The 17,546-nt window shown below is 42.0% G+C and overlaps 1 protein-coding gene across 2 annotated transcripts in view; it reads left to right on the top strand.

Moving 5' to 3' along the window:
- Positions 1 to 508: 508 nt before the first annotated feature.
- Positions 509 to 17,546, top strand: part of tafa5l (TAFA chemokine like family member 5, like) — a 47,996-nt gene continuing 30,958 nt past the window's right edge. The window contains exons 1-3 of one of the 2 annotated variants that reach the window (XM_085394725.1): positions 509 to 732; positions 1,236 to 1,650; positions 14,033 to 14,182. In XM_085394725.1, coding sequence (XP_085250851.1) covers positions 1,554 to 1,650; positions 14,033 to 14,182 — 247 coding nt within the window. In that variant the 5' untranslated portion in view covers positions 509 to 732; positions 1,236 to 1,553. Of the gene's footprint in view, positions 1,651 to 14,032; positions 14,183 to 17,546 lie in introns of both variants that reach the window. The other variant, XM_085394724.1, reaches the window with a different exon arrangement.

The raw sequence follows: 17,546 nt of genomic DNA on the forward strand, positions 1-17,546 counted from the left end.
CTATACACGCATACATCTATACACACCTGCCTCTGTGTGTGCACGCTTGAGACTTGTGAGATATGATATTAGACAGTATATAATACTGCCATAAAGAGCTCTGAGGCAACGCACATGTTATAACACGGACCTCTCAAGAAGCAGACCTGTCACATTTTCCCGGAATGCCAGTGTGCTAAATGTTAACCATAGTCCCCAGACAATGAGGCCCTCAAGGGCGTTTTCCACCTCCAAAACGGGGCATAAGGACACGGAGAAAAGTAAGTGTCAGAATGTGCTAAGCTGGGACCGCTCTGTTTCTCCCCGTGGGCTCATACTGGTCTTCTTTTGCTGTGTATAAACAAGCAACATCATCATCTACAGTTTGCGATTTATAGCCGGGGGACCGCAAAGTTTTTTCACACTTTGAGGAAGGAATTAGGACATCTTTTGCGCGTGAGAGAACGCGCGCGCACGCGAGGGAGGGAGAGAGAGCATTTGAAAACGTCGTAAGTGAAGGGAAGTCAGGGTGCAGCAGCAGCACGGTTTCTGCCATGGAGTGAAAGGAGGAAACCTCCTCTTCGGCGTCGCCTGCATGCAAATGCACCCGACCGGGGTAGAATAAGGCTGGTTCACCACGCTCAGGTGGAACCGCACCATTGACTTGGCGTGGAGCGGTGCTTATCCTCGAACTTAAAGCAGCAAGACACGGTCGCTCAGAATCTTCCAGATCGCATCCAAAGGCTCATACAGGTGACAAGTGTGCCCAACTTCACCGCACCGGCCGTGCTGACGCGCACAGTGCGTTTGTCCAGAGGTTGCTCGCTGCGTGAGACCCCGCCGCTCCTCTTCTGACATTTCGCAGCGCTGCCGTGCACATGCAGACTGTGCGTGTGTGGCAGCGTGACGCATTTGCGCCTTTAGATTTGATTTATTTATTTTTAAGAGTCTGGAGTGTCGCGTTTTCGGACAAGTTTGGGTACCGATCGGAATGATCGTCATGTCCGCATGGGATAACTTGCGCGTCTCTTTGTAGAGTGACACAGAGCTCGGCTAGGTGCTGAAGTTGGTTGGGAATAATAATAACAGTACGTAGCGCAGAGGACGAAAGAGGACGAAACGGCTGAATTTATTGCCAGCATCGTCATCTCCGTGTAAGGAATCGAAACTGCGCGGGGGGGACTGCTGCTCTTTCCTCCTCTTCATCTGCACACTTCCAGCTTTTTCTTTTCTTTCCCCCCTCTTTTCTCTTGCAGAAGCATCAAAGTGAATTCCAGCTCCTGAAAGCACAGCTGCGTAAACTTGGCCAGATCTGGTGACATTGTAGCCTGTGTGTGTCTGTGTGGGTTTGTGTGTGTGTGATAAGCAGCCTGGATGGATATGCGGCTCACCGAGGGAATTTGAAAAGCAAAGGGGGATTACTATCGGTCCCTCTTTTGTTATAACCTCAAAATGGATGCCCACGTCAGGCTTTGGAGATGCAACTGGATTAGCCACTCTTCCGCTGATCTGCTTGACATCTGAGTGGCACAAGTGTTCAAAGTTTGGATAATCTCAAAGGCTGACGGTGTAGAATGCAGTCTGGAGTGAAGACGCTCTCCGCAGGTGGAGGTGCGTCACTCTGCTGCCTACTGCTCCTCTGGCTCATCTACTCCCATCTGCTCAGAGAGGGTAAGGGCACTTACAGCTATTTATTACTTTGCCAACAGCAGCAAGGTCTCTGAGGGCTTTTTATTGGGATGCAGCTGCACATGGTGTGGTCAGATCCTGTCATTCTGGGGGAAAATTCCTATTACGCCCAATTAAACAGCCTCTGTGCTCATCAGAAGTCAAATTACGGTGACCTTGTTGAACCTCTTTGCAGCCTGATTTGGCATCTCAGTAATAATATTCCCAGTCAGTGTATAGTGATGTTATTTTGCACAGTTTCATCATGTCTGATAGCACTATTATGTACCTAGGAGCTTTAGACCACCATTTCCAAAACACTTTTTAAGAATCTGAAATGCATTAAGAATAGTTATAACCTTCAACCCAAACAACCCTGATTTTTTTCTGTTTTGATGCTGGACCAAAAATCAGGCTCTTTGCTGTCATGTGGGATAGTAATTTGGCGAATCTATAACTGAGCCTTAGGTGAAAAAACATCAGAAAGCCTTCAGCTATTGTTTTTCCACTTAGGTTAAGGCCTTTATATGCTTCCAAGCCATGTTTTCATCTTGAATAATGCATCCACTGGTGCAATTACACCTTCACCCTGACACAGAATAGAAAGCAAAAGGATGTTTCCCTGCACTTCATTGGCTGCTGTCCATAACACAACATTTCCGCCGCTGTCAGAGACAGAGAACAGGCTTAAAGTACTGGAACTTGTTGGGAGATGCTGAACACTAAGTTTGCAGATTAGATCTTTTAATCAAGCATTGGCCGGCAGCATAATTACCACTGTGGAGGAGGGATAGTGCCTACATCAATGTCTTTGGCAGCTTGCCGGGAACAAAAGTAGACACTGATGTGAAAAATGAACTGCCTGCGCGTTGAAATGTGCTCCCTTTGCCTCTAATTTGCAGTGTTTTCTCCCAAAAACGCTGCTGTCACCAGCCTCTAATTCCCACCCCTCTCAAGCCTGTGCATATTATCCAAGGAGCCACAGCTACCCTCCTGTTGCCCACAGCCATTTATTATTGACTCGTTTTCATCTGAAAGTGATCTCATTAGCACATGATTGTACAAATTACTCGATCAATCTCTTGTGAACTTTGTTGCCCTTCATATATTCCCAGGGTAAGTGAGATCTCCCGTGCATGGCCTGGTAGTTAAAACCTCTGGATATGATTTTTGGGGTAGACAGTCTCCCTGTTTGTTGCTGACTGGTTTTAGAATAAAATGTGTCATATATATATATATATATATATATATATATATATATATATATATATATATATATATATATATATATATATATATATATATAATCATCAAAACCAAGTCATTTGAAGCTGGCTGGACTGACCAGTTACTGCACTCATAAAAGCAGCTCTGATTTTTTTAGCATTACAGTCTAAAAATATAACAAGATTCATTTGCAGTATTTCTTTTAGCATTTATAGCTAAGCATCACTGTTAGAGTCAAAGCACTGTTCACTTTCCATGAAAAGCTCAGCCAGTATGGCCCCTGAGGGCCTGAGAGCCACACTGTGTGCCGGTGAACTGGCGAGCAGGACTAACTTGAGGTCCACCGTCTTCATAGCCCATCTGTCATGGCGACCAGGACAGGAAATCAAAGCCTAGCAGCTCTGTCCATGCACGCCATTGGGCCACCGTCAGTCACAATAAATGGCCTGTCGGCTGCTCTCAATGTTGCCAGTTTATTCAACAATAAATTTGGAATTGTCTGGGATTTTCGTACTTGGGCCACATTCCGGTTCAGTGGTGCAGCCAGGGAGCAGCGGTGACACATCTCTGCTTTGTCACCCACAAACCTCGGAGTTAGTATGAAAAGGGAGGGTGGAGTGCTGCATTTTTACCCACATTTATTCGCTGGAGGTGAAGGGATAGTTGGCCTATGCTCTAACTCATCTGACAGAATTCTGTTGCCATGGCAGTAAATCATTAATTTGAAATAATTTGCTCAGATGAGACTTCTTAAATCTTTATTCATCTTTGATGCAACAGCAAAATCATTTCTGTGTTTCTCAGCTGCTCTTTCCATAGATTACTTATCAGCATGTGTAGTGTGGTATCTTTTCTTTGGATTTCCCATTAAGGATGTTTAAGCTGTCATAATTTCTCATTTTACCACAGATGATTATGTGAAACGGTTGTAGTAGCTAACCGATTTAGCAGCTCTCGCCTTCATTTTCATTCATCTTTTTGGCCTCTTTATATGCACTGTTTGGGTTTTCAAGCATTCGAATCTTTCTGAGACTAGTCTGATTGCAAATAGCGGTGGGTGACTGCCTTCATCTATAAAGCTCTGATGACAGCACTCAACACTGCTCAGCAGACAAACTTAGCAGCAAGTTGGTGAAGAAAGCTGAACCTCTGTTTTTCTCAGTAGAAGATGGAACTCTGAAAAGGGTTGAAAGCAGAGCCATTGAGTAAGACAGTCCAGTCACCGGGGGTTCTGAATTCGGGGTAAACAGTTCCTGCAAGTGCTTAGCGGGCAGTTGGAATGTACGCTTAAAACATACAGCTTTGTTTTTGTTTAACTACCTTTTAAAAAAACATCTCAGACTTCTGTGCTGCTATATCTCTATGGTGCAGCTAGCATAAGTTGCTAACCCCCGTTGCTAAACTTCTGTGAGTCTCCGTGATCCGCCATTGCTGTAAAAAAAAAAAAAAATGGTGAAGTGACTCTTCCATTCAACAGCTCTGGTTGAGAGGAGACTCCAAATTCATTTTATCTGCTGGTTAGCGGATCTAAACCTGTTGAACATTGAATGTGACTCTGAAAAACAAACAGAAACATATGATGTAAAGCAAAATATATTTAATACAAGAGAAGGTGGACAACCCAAATAAATGAAACCACAGGGTGATTTCCTGATCTTGGTGTTCTGTTTTGTACAGAAAGTGCTTCTCTATACAGCGCATGTGACGTGTCATGATTAACGTGTCATTTTGGTTTGTTTGAATAATCCAGTGAGTGCAACAATCTATCCTGTCACCCTGCTCTGCTGTCGACGCGGCTGACAGCACATTTATGAGCCACGTCTGTGGCCCGTGTCACTACATTTTGATGTGACTCACCGAGACTGTACAGAGAACAGGCTCATGCGGTTCAAGTATCAAAACCAGACCGATTTTACTCCTGATGAATTATTCTGTATCCTATCATGGTCATTTCCCCCCGATGTATATGAGAAAGCAAATCTTCATGGTGCACCAGAGAGATAAAATTCAAAATCTTTGGTTGGTATTCTCTTTTAACTCAGAGAGCAGGGCCTATCCATCCAAGCATTAAACTAATCAGAGTACCGGAGAATTACTGACTTTTTGAAGTGAAAAGAATGATTTCCATTCCAGTCTTCTTCAAGGCGGCATTTTAAGCATGCAAAGGGAGACCTACTTTGATTATGACCTTGGCTGTAAATTGTAAGCAAATCATTGAGACCTGCTTATATAGGCGGTGGGACTTTAAAAGTATGAGCATCTTTATGGAACAAAATGAAAAGAATTTTTACAGCTAAATCAATTTGGCAGCACACAAAGCTCATATTTCATAACTCCCCGAATATAAATTCTTTCTAGCCGTCAGCTTTGACCTCCCTTGTGGTTGACTGTAGCGCACTACTCAGTGTATTTCTGCATTGTTATTTTCTCTGCGGAAATCTCTGGGCTTGAAACTGCTCCATCATTGGCAGAGTGGTGTAAATGATTTGAGTTATGTTCCTTCGGACTTCTGTCCCTTTCTATTTTCTGCCTGATGCCGTGATCATATTTTCTGAGAGGGAATGTGCTTGAGTGTTAAAGCTCACACAATCCCGCATTACTGTACAGTACTTATGGGGTCGTAATAGTCCTCTGATGTTCACCATTTTCTCTGTGTTTGCAGTAAAGAAGGAGGGCATCATGGAACGCTATCTGGGGGGGAATTTGAAATGAGTCACCGTGGCTTTATACAGTCATCTCTGCGCTACATTCAGCAGAGCTACTGTTTGCATTTGCAAGGCATATTGTACATTCGCTCTCCATGCCTCTAGCCTGTTTTCATCCACAGCAAATTGTTTGAGCGCACTCTGTATTGTAATATTCTGCAGCTGTGCTGTGCGACAGCAAAAGAAATGCATTCAAAGCCATCTCAGTCATGTGAACCGTACCACAGGACAGACCTGAAATACACTGTGAGTCCTAGCAGGGGATGGATGTAAGGGGAATGTTTTCTATTTTAAAGCTGCCCTTGGCAATGTCACACAAAGGTTGCAGACAAACTGTACAAAAAAATGAACTTGGGGATCTTGAAGTTCTCTAATATGATGTTAGCAGACTACACAGCATGCTTTTGCTTTCTAGTGAGAAAGGAGACAATCTAAAGCTACTGTGCCCCGCTTTCCCCAAGGGAGTGCCATCCTACGGCGGCTACGGGAAGTTTCAATTTTTCATTCCCTGTGGGTGGAGTAGTGTTCACACCTGACACGGGAATTAAATTTGAGCAAATAGAGCCCATTTCTGGTGTCTCAGTTGGCAGGGCGGCAGTGCCTTTCAGTGGTTGCTTGTGATTGTCTGAAAATCACACTTGATGCAGCTTAAAAAATTCTGTCATTCGAATGCAGAGCTCAGCATTCGAATATGAGCAGCTTCTCAAGAGAGAACAACAAGGAGCAGACTGACTGAGGGCTAGCACACTGCAGAGAAATGTTCTTTATCTAATAACATAATTCATCCCACCCCAAATGCTCCAACATCTCCCTACCATTACACCCGATTCCTTTCGCACTGTTTTATTTGAAATTGCATAGTTACCATTACAGGTCCTCTAACATCAGCAGGGAGTTGTTCACTTGTATAATTATCAATCGGACTAACATAGAGTATTCAAATAGCATGTGAAATTAAGTGGTGGCACATGTTATGCTCCACTGCTCTGCTGCCCTACTTGTTTAGCAGCAGAAGATCACGGCGATGTCAGGAAACATATAGCACGGGGTCAGTCAAACATCTGCCTCTCTCACCTGGTGTCCTATTACATGCTACCTACTGCGCTGCACGCGTCAAGTGCTGTTAAGGTAATGAGATGGACTTGGCTGCGGCTGCCTTGGCTACCATATGCACAGTCAAATAAGCTGGCTGTTTGATGTCATCCTGAGTTGTTAATAGAAGCCAGAGCTGTGAGATCAGAATGGACATGAGGAGAAGATCAGGTAAAAGTTCGGGCTGCAGTGGCGAATAAATCCAGATTAACTCACTGAAATTACCTTTATGTTTGTGGGATTGAGTTTATTAGCTTCCTTTGAGGTCGTGAAGCAGAGTAACAGTATTTTAGAGTGATCTCTTACTTAAGTTAGCTGAGTCTATATGTGCCACAATTGGTGTTGAAATAATTATCATCTATTAGAAAGCCAATTTCAAGCAATTTCAAGAACTTTAAACTATCGTTCTTATAAACTATAAACTATAGAAATTCTTCTGTGTGAACAAGAAAGTCATTTGACCCCACAAGACAATAACTTATGTACACAAAAACCAAAACCAAAGGAAAATCCCACACTGGGCTTCACTGACTCACATTACTGAATCAGAAAAATTTGAAAATTATTCAAGGTCTTCTTATTACAGATTTTTGGGATACCAGTAAAAATTAATGGTGTAACATAAAGTATTATATTCTAATATATATTCTAAGTACACCAAGACTTACAGTGGGAGTCCATTGTCAGGCTCAGACTACAGTCATGCACACTCTCACTCTGTGCAGTCCTGTGAAAAACTAAGTGCAATCTTGCTGCTTCCAAAGGAAGTAACAGGGTAAAAATGCAAATGCAAATTAACAGGATACTCAAATGCAGCTGATCAACAGCAAGTGTGAGCGCCTCTATAAAAACAGAGGTTTTTGTAAATTTCCTGGTCAGTAGCAGGTGTGTGTTAAAGATGAAGTCCCAACAAATTCACCAAAAAGCCTTAAAATCGACGTGAATGAACAAATGCCCACAATTCTCAATGACCTGAAGCAACGCTGTGAAGAAGAGTGGCCCAAAATTCGTTCACAGTGATGTGAGAGACTGAGAAAGTCATATGGAAAATGATCACTGTAAGTTATTACTGCCAAAGGTGTTTCTACATACTTTGAATGGGCTGTGCTCAGTTGTCCTTATAACAACTTCCTTTTTCACATGACTGCACATTGTGTCTTTCTGTTACAGTAGTCACTATCTCAGCTTTGTCAGTTACAGTCAAAATCTTGTGACTGAAAAACATGATAGTTTGCATGTTCCTCTCTTTCATGGTGTTTGGGATGTAATCGGTAAGGAGACGTGTTCCAGAAAAAGAACTTTAAAAATCACTGACACACAAAGTGGTTTGTCTGATGCTGGCACTTGTGTTTTCAATTTCTCAGCTCCATCCAGCTTCAACAATTCTTCGTATTTTTCTTTGCTATGTCTAAAATTGTAGAGCTGGTGTAGAGCACTGCGCTCATTTGGGTCATCCTCACAGAGGTGGTGGAGTCATGGTGGAAGAATCAAAACATTTCTATCATGCTAGTCTTCCTGTCATGAGTCATCTCAGGTGCAGCATCAGTTTTCATCCATTATGACACAGCATGCAAGATAAAAAGACCAGTGGTACCCATTTTGTACTATTCCTGGCCCAAAGCTGCACTCTACGTCTTCCAGTTTGGTCTGAAGCAGTTGTTGGGCAGAAAAGAATCAGATAAACAAGAGTATAAAGCCTAGTACAGGGAAGGGTGTTCATTTCTACAAATAAAGACAACGCAAACTGTGTTTTTCCAGTGCTTATGTAACTTTGTAAGTTATCAGACAAAATTTTCAAGGTCCTCTGTGGTTAAATTGTTCAGGAAACTGGTCATAGTTAATGTCACACAAAGAATTTTAACTTCCCTTTATCCGGTCGTTAAGTGATGACATGACGAATCCTACTTCCGGGTATAAAGTAGTCTGCGTTTAATATGGCTTTTGTGTTGTTAACATGTTTAATGTTTTGTATTTTCTTCTATTTAATCTCAAAAAGCTCCTAAAACAGTCAGTGAGCACTGTTGACCTACCTCGGCTTTTATTACCGCTAATCGTTTATTTAAGCTCAGTTTTTAAAACCTTAGGATGTAACTACAGCCCAGCCCATGCAGCAGTATATGAATGACTAACCTCGTATTGTGGATGGATTATCTCAGTTGTTCTCCTGGATGAAGTTTGGTCCTTTTACAGCATAGGTGTCAAACTCTGGCCCGCAGGCCAAATTTGGCCCGCAGCCTACTTACATTTGGCCCGCGAAGCCATACCAAATTACTATCAGAGCTGGCCTACTGGTATTATACAGCTAATATATATATTGTTTAGTATTAAGCTTTGCTTGTTCCATATTCAGTTTTTCAGCAAAACGTGTTTGAGTCCATAAGAAAAGATTCATTCTTATATCTGGAGGAATAAATATATTTCAATAAATATTAACGTTAGCCCGCGACTTTGTTCCAGTTTTGAATTTTGGCCCACTGTGTATTTGAGTTTGACACCCCTGTTTTACAGCATCCTGCCATGCGATTACATTTGTTCCTGACCACCGAGAACACTCACGTTAACTTTTATCGAGTGGAAAAAAGTTAGCTTTTTTATATTATGCTAACATAGCTGTGTCGCTAGCGGTCACGTAGCACATCATTATATACCAGCTAGCCAAACTTCAGTAACCCTACAAACGTCACTGCTGTTTAGTTTTCTGTCTTCATTTATGTTGGAAGTGATAGCAGAGCTGTATGTTTTCATTTGTTTCCAAAACCCCGCAGTCAGGACATGCTATATTGTATTTAGATAGAAGCTAGCGAGCTAACTCCCTGCTAACTTCTAACTCCGTTAAATGTCATAAATTCCGTTTTCATGGATGCCTGATCATTTTATTAAAGATGAAAGACTTTAGACAGTTTTTCAACTCTCAGTAATGCCATAGTGTTCGTTTGATATATGGACCCGCAGCGGAGTTTAGGCCCAGACACGGCTAGTGACGTCAGACTTAACGACCGGATTGTGCAGTTGTGTTTTTTTTTAGCACCACTGATGGCTCCTGTGAACCTTGATCACACCAGAGAGGTTCTAAATAAGAGAAAATGTGTGAACATGATATGTTTTGTGCCTCTTAATATTAAATACACTTTTTTTGAGGGTGGCGTTCTGTCTCCGAGAGACCCTCTTTGTGTCCTTGTCACTGCAGTTTTTGCTATTTTGGGGGGCTTTGGAAAGGACAGTCATTAATTGTTTCCTTCCTTGTTTCCTGTTTCCTTCTTCCCAAATGCTGGGTAAGCATCACTGAGCAAGATGCAGATCCCAAAGATTTCACCTTGACACCACCACTAATGTGTATTTATTTGTGTGTGTGTTTGTGTGTGGCTTAATGAGAGGATTTGCAGAGAGCTTTGTCCTCAGAAAAAAAAATAAGTGGAAAGCACTTTATAAAAGCAGTCCATTTAAAAAGTTGATTTAATCCATAATCAAAACAATCATTAGTGTGTCCCTAAACACAAGACAACTACAAGGAAAGCATAAATGTGCTGTGTGAGATAGCTGGCTGATGCTGAATGGGGGTTTTAGCCACTTTTAATTACATTTAAAAAATTGATAAAGGCAGCCACTACTAATCAGTTATGACAGATTACCTGCATCATTAACATTTATAATTTTTCCTGCAATGTTTCCAGTCTCCCACAGAAGATCTGCTGGATTCATATCAGATTCTATACATGCTAATATGATTGTCATGCTCTCTAAACTAGCGTTTTGTTGCCAGCCCCATTTTCATTCTTGAGAATGCCACTTCTGTCACAAAAGGAGCGCACAATGGAATGAAGATAATCACTCACACTTATTATTGTATCTGAGTGCGGTGATTAGAGTCAGATTAGAAAAGTGGTCGGAGTCAGTTCCGGATGTTTAGGCCAAACCAGCACAGAGGAGCTTTGTGCTATAGCTTTGGTCCCTATAGGGAATAATTCCAAACACAATACGTATTGTCATGAATAATTAACTGCACCACTCTACAAGATGTGGAATTTTTTATAAATATAGTGCAAAACTGTATCTTGGAAAGTCGCGTTGTGCAATAAAACATTGTGAAACCTCGCTTCCATGTGTTTCAAAGCTCCAGTAATTACAATCTATAAAGGAAGATTGTTTTAATATGGAAATGGAATCCTAGTCATAGTTCATTCAGTGCAGTCTCTCATATAATTTTATGGCAAATTCCCTGAGGAGAAACAGAGCTTTTCTCACAAGCTCCCAATGTGGTTTCACTTGTACAGGAGCAGCGCGGCGCTGTCTCCTGCGGATGCCCGTTAAATCTGATAAAGCTTTTTTTCTTTTTTTTTAAATCAGTTAAGACTGACTTCTGATGTATCTGCACAGTCTTAATTAAAGACACAAACAAGGAAAAAAAAGATAAGCTAGAAAGGACTGAAAGTTTTTATTGGTTAGTACAACTAAGAAACAGCAAACTGCTGCAATCAGCTGCGATGTTAACAGGGATGATAATAATTGGCGGCTTTGTATATTCACGGTCCGTCGCTGAGGTCGTGCCAGTGTGGTGTATCTAGAGCCCAACGGCTCTTAGTCCAGCAGTGATGCACACTGAATCAGACTAACAATGTGAAAGCAAGTGTGGACTCCTGGCAGCCTGTTTCAGGCAGAGTTATTAAGATATTTGTGCGCCTGTACTTTGGTGATCTGCAGTGTGTCTGATCAAAGAGCTGATATGTAGAGCACAGACTCACATCTTTGCTCTAACCTGTGTGCGTTTGGTCCCCTGTGTGTGTCTGTGTTGCCAGTTAGCACTAGCATAGTGTTATGATTCACTGATAAGGTGATCAAGCTGCCAGTCGGTGCTTAAAGCCAGTGTCTACTACTTCTTGTTGTCATTTCTGACAGGATCCAGGGCCTGTTCAGCGACCATTCCCATCCTTCAGTCGGCGCTCTCCTCGCTGCCACGGCCATATGTGCATTTCATCATGTGAAACAGAGACGAGGCAAAGTGTCCTCACACCACTGAGTGACAGAAACCCTCTGTCACATGAATTAACTCCTGTACGTATGATGGAGCGCTGGCCATGGCTAAGGGCGCTTTACAAAGCAGCTACCCCCACCCACACACTACACAACTCACCACTTCAACTCCCCCAGCGCCTTACTGTTGTCTTCCTTCAGGCTTATTACATGAAGCCCATTCATCTGTTCAGTGTTGAGCACTGATATCTGATGGCACCTCTGTCCTCCAAGCAACAACCAAGTATACAGGATCTCGCCTCAGCAGAAAAACGAGAGAGGCGGGTGGGCTGAGTGATGGTGGTGCGCGGTGGAGGGTGGCCAGCAAGGCTGATGTTATGAAATTAGATTTACATAGCAGATCTCTGTAGAGCTGGTTTTGTTTTATGGCTCTTAACACTTCTGGAGGTAATTTTATGGAAAAAGTAAACCAGTCTTATCAGCTTAAATAGCAAAGTGTGGCTGTCAGTGGAAACTGCAGCCCATTCGTTGATCTATTAACTGAGAGGCTGAGATACCCCGTAAGCCTGTTTTTGATGTCAAGTAGCACTGCTGGAAGTGAAAAGTACTTCCAGCAAACGAGTAGGGCAGAACAAGTCGGATAATATGATTAGCCAACTCTGGTGTAGAAATATAAAGTTTGACCTGCACGGCGGTAGAGAAAACATTACCTACAACTGAGGAGTCCCTCCTCTGTGGACCAAGTATGTGGACCTAACCAAGTATTTTGTTGCTTAAACACAAACAAACTGCAACTAGAAAATATAAAATGAAAGAAGGTTTAATGCCAGAAAGCTCTGAAGGAAAAGCAGTCAACCCGGCAAGTTAATTTTTGCCCGTGAGTCTATCTATCGCCTACCTAACTATCGTTGCTATGGACAGGAAGTATCTCAACTTGGTGAATTATGCTAAAAGAAATGCCGCAGGGTCACCTTAAATCTTCACAGACATCTTGCTCTGATACTTGGATGTCTCAGCACTGCTCAGGTAATTTTATGAGTCATTTGTGTTCATCAACAACCCTTTCAACCTTTGCCATTATTGCGCTCATTTCATGCTACATAGCAGTTAGCGTCTCACTTAATGAGCATTTGAGTGTGGCGGGAAGCGACTAGAAGCAGCAGCATAAAGGAGCTATGGTTGGTGAATGCCAAGGATTGACCTTACAGGAACTGCAGTACACACTCTTCTCTAATCTGCCTTTTCTCTTAGATGTTTTGAAGAATGGAGAACCTCCCCTTCATACACCCCCCTTGCCCCTCCCATGTAGTTCATCTGCAACTAAAGCATGCTTGCAAAATGTAGATTTCTCCAGTTTGTGTAATTAATTTAAAGATAACACTGTGGCAAACTTGGAAAAGCTGCTTATACACGTGTCCCTGGCCAGGGAGTTATCCATCAATTTGTAATGCCTGGAGAACTCTGAAGTAATTCTCTGTGCTTGGACAGAACTATAAGAATAGCACACACACACACACACACACACACACACACACACACACACACACACACACACACACACACACACACACACACACACACACACACACACACAGATTTCTGAGCATCACTTTAAGACATTCTGTCCATTTGCTGTCTCAGTAGAGCTTAGCTTGGCTTGAAAATTGGTCTGTCTGGTGTAGGAGCAGTGCCCAAAATAAATAAATGTGGCTTCAAACAGGGTGTGAGAGTGTTAACCTCACATTGTACGTTCGGGCATGGCTGTGAGTTCTCTGTTTAATTATTGCGACTGCCTGTAAAGTGGATATTTTCAGGTACACGCGAGGATAAGTTATCTACAAATGGCCAGTGTTGTCAATTTCACGGCGAGAACAGTCTTGATGTTTCATTATTTAATGGGTTGACTGCTATGAAATTTGCAGAGAACATTCATGCTCACAGTCAGAAGAAGTCTTTAGATTTTGCCCATTACGTGAAAAAAATCAATAAGTTGTTTTATGGTGCTCTCATATCTCGGAGCCTCTGACTCGTGTGTTTGTTATTTTGCAGTTATGGGTAGCCAAATGGAAGATGCTCTTTTAACTGATTTTTTTTCCCTGCATGATCCCTGTAAGGCACTTTCATCAAGAGAACTCTGTCATGCTGTATTAAAACTGAAAAAGCATTCTAGCCGCCTGCTTTTAAAGCACTAAAAACTTTCCTGACATTTTTAATGAGAATATTAAACTCTTTAGTGGAACACAAAGCCAAAAAGGTAAAAAAAATGTCTCTTTGCAAACAACAGCCAGCCTGTCGTTTTCACCTTTGAACACCAGTTGCTCCTCTGTAATAAGTTCATTACTGACTCATTATGCTAATGTGATGTACTTTATCCTCACTGCTGTGTTTGGCAGGCCAGTTGGCGGTGGGAACCTGCGAGATAGTGATGCTCAACAGAGACAGCAGTGTTCCCAGGCGGACCATCGCCAGGCAGACAGCCCGCTGCGCCTGCAGGAGAGGCCAGATCGCCGGCACCACCAGGGCGAGGCCGGCCTGCGTAGATGGTGAGTTCAGTGACTTCTCTAGCCCAATGGAGAATAAATATTAGAGAACGTAGCTGGAGTGATTCAGTACAGTGGGAGAAGAAGTCACTTTGGCAAGCAACTGAATCGGCTGGTGTGCTATAAACATAGAAACAATCTAATTAAAAAGTGTAATTGATGAAAAAAAAGTTCAAAGTAATTTCAATATTTCTGTAACACAATGGATTTTTCCCCTATGCTTGAAGAAAAACTATTTGTATTTCACCTATAACAACTATATTGCAGTCGGCATGTCAAAACCTTTTAATATTTCCCTATATGAAGCCTGTTGTATGCAACTCCACCTTTACCACCATAAATTGAACAGCTGTAGTTCAATTAAACTATTAAAGTAGAAATATTCTCTGAGCATTTAGGGTTTTGTTTTTTTTAATTTTAAGATTTTTTTTAGGGAAGTGTTTTTCATCAAGAGTTAAGGATCGAGTCTCCTGGCACACTTGTGTGCTACATATGATCACTAGCGGCTGGTTAGCTTGGCTTACACCCTAACCCTAACACCACTAGCAGAGTCTCCAGGATGTACAAGGAATGATCTCTTGTAAAATATGATTGTGATATTTCTATACTACTGTTTTTTTTTGTTTTTTTTTTTGTTTTTTTTTCTAAATGACATCAGAAACAGCAGTATGCGACATTACGTGATGGCAGAGCTTCAGTTCATCCTTTGTCATTTTTTTTTTTTTTTTTTTTTTTTTTTAATAAATAGGACAGGGGGAATGAATGAGAGAGAGAGGGGGAGAGAAAGAAAGAAAACCAAAGGGGAGAAGAGACGGTGAGAAGGGGGGGGGGAAGAGAGAGAAAGAAAAAAAAACTCCTGGGTCACCTGTATGGAGAAAAACAAACAAACAAACAAACAAACAAACAAACAAAAACAAACAGAGGAGACAGCAAACAACAAAGAGCAACATAATAATAGAGAAAACAAAGCACCATCACAATAAACTAGCTAGTCATAGATATCAGTATTTACTAAGTAATAAACGATATTGTGCAGCACGCAAGATAGACAGCGCACAGTGTGCTTTGAGGCAGCAGCCAAGAAAGCTTTAGTCCGCGTCTGTGAATACCCATGTGTGCATACCTGTGTGGATCAGCATGCTTGCATTCCAAAGGTTTCTCCATGTAATGATCTGCTAGGGAGTGTGGGGGGGCCACAGCCCCGTCCTCCAGGGTGTGAAGCGGGTATGGAGGAGATCAAAACTCCAGACATCCAGAGGCCCCCAGAACACAAGAGACCATGGAAGACCAACAGAGGGGCAGCCGCGCCACTGTCCCAGTAAGAGCTGAGGAGAGTCCCAGATGAGGGCTCGCCCAGCAGCCGCGGAGCAGAAGTCAGGGGGAGTTGCAGTGACGCGCCCGTGAGCTCCGCCGGCCCCCAGCTGCGCCTGAGTGACCGAGCCCTAGGCCGAGAGGCCGGGGGCACCCCACCTCCAAAGGGGCCCGAGCGAGCCCCAGGCCCCAGGCCCCTATACTACTGTTAATAATGAACCTCAGAGATGCCTGCAGGCAGGGTTTAGTTTTCTTTGTACGGAGCCAGGCTAGCAGTTATTCTTTCCAGTCTCTATGTTAACCTACACTAGCTGGCTGCTAGCAGTGGCTTCATACTTAATTGAACAAGTTGTGTCAAACTTTTTACTCTTGTTGAGTGTGGGATCTCGATCTGTGTTTCTGAACAAGGTGGGAAAAAGTGGGAAACCTAGTCATGTATTTACTTTTGTACATTTTTTGCAGTAATGCAGGAGTGGAGAACAATGAAGTATTTGAATAAATCTCGTGCAAAAAAAAATAATTTGATAGTTTTTAATGTATGTAATTGCATTGTAATTTCACAAACCTAGGAGTGCTCTCTGGATGCTCTGGTCCCGTTGAGAAAAGCTGAATAATACACTGTAAAATAAAACTAAACACCAAAATTAAAGTAGTGACATAAATACTGAAAAAAACATTTTAGTTAATGGAAATAAAAAACAAAACTAAATTCAACTGATGCGATATTTATATGCCAAATCATAACAACAATCAATTCAAGTCTAGCAATCAGACGACCTCCTGTGATGAAGCACTTGGCGAGTGTGGGAAGCAAAAACCTTTAACAGGAAGAAACCTCCAGCAGAACCAGGCTCAGCGAGGGGCAGCCATCTGCTGTGACTGGTTGGAGATGAGACAGAGAGACAGGACAAAAACAGCTGTGGAAGAGAGCCAGAGATTAATAATCAGAGGTGGGACCAAGTCATTGTTTTGCAAGTCTCGAGTAAGTCTCAAGTCTTTATCCTCAAGTCTCAAGTCAAGTCTCAAGTAATGTCAGGCAAGTCAGAGTCGAGTCTCAAGTCACTGGTGTAAAAGTCCAAGTAAAGTCACAAGTCTGAAATTTTGAATTTCAAGTCCTTTCGAGTCATTAAAAAAAACGAAAAAAAGCATGTTGCAGTTATGCTAAATGTAAATATTAGACCATGTAATTTTAAAATCTGTGTTTTTCTCAACACATGACAAAATAGTGAACTTAGAAAATATACACAAATTGTGAAATTGCACCTCTTTAGAATGCAGCTCAATTAAACCTAGCTCCAAGAATAATTTTCACCGACAGTTCTGAGATACGCTGCATGTTATTCTTGGATGCGGTTGTAGGACCGGCTTTAAAATCGCATGACAAAAATATCATACACATTAAAAAAAACTGCATCACCAACGTAGCCTGGAAAACATTTGCTAGTTAGATGAAGTCAGCTATCTCATTGTAGCATATTTATATGCATATTTATAATTATACGGTTCTTGGAGTGAGTGCATACACTCGTGAAGTTTAGTAACTTACGGTCACTGCAACAAGCCCAGGTACAGTTTACCGACGGATGGGTGCAGGACCTTGAAATGCACCGTGTAGAAAGTAAAGACCATCGTACGAACAAAGGTAAGTTTACCAGTCTCACAAATCGTCGTCATAAATACACATTCGTTAACCGTTTATTAATAGGACCTTTGAGCTCAACGATAATTAATTAGTAGTGGAAATAATTTCTGGTAGCATCACAGAAATGTAGCAGTGACAATAATACTGTATGCTGTAATCGCACTGGACAATTAGTGATACAAAAAACCTGTTTTATCCTGTGAATAAAAGTATATGTTTTTGTCAATGTACCATAATAACAGAAGCGAAACGCAATATTGTGTCAGGACAATTCACTATTTATGCACAATAAACAAAGGAGCACAGCGCGACAATTTCTGTTCAGCGCCAGACTTGCTTGTAACCTATATCACCAATTATGTTATGAAAATGACGTATTAACTACTAAAAAACACTGACCTTCGTGTAAATGCT

Source organism: Rhamphochromis longiceps, linkage group LG20 (genome assembly GCF_057381845.1).
Source record: "Rhamphochromis longiceps isolate RC_006_pf linkage group LG20, R_longiceps_female_GT1.1, whole genome shotgun sequence".
In the NCBI taxonomy this organism is placed as follows: domain Eukaryota; kingdom Metazoa; phylum Chordata; class Actinopteri; order Cichliformes; family Cichlidae; genus Rhamphochromis; species Rhamphochromis longiceps.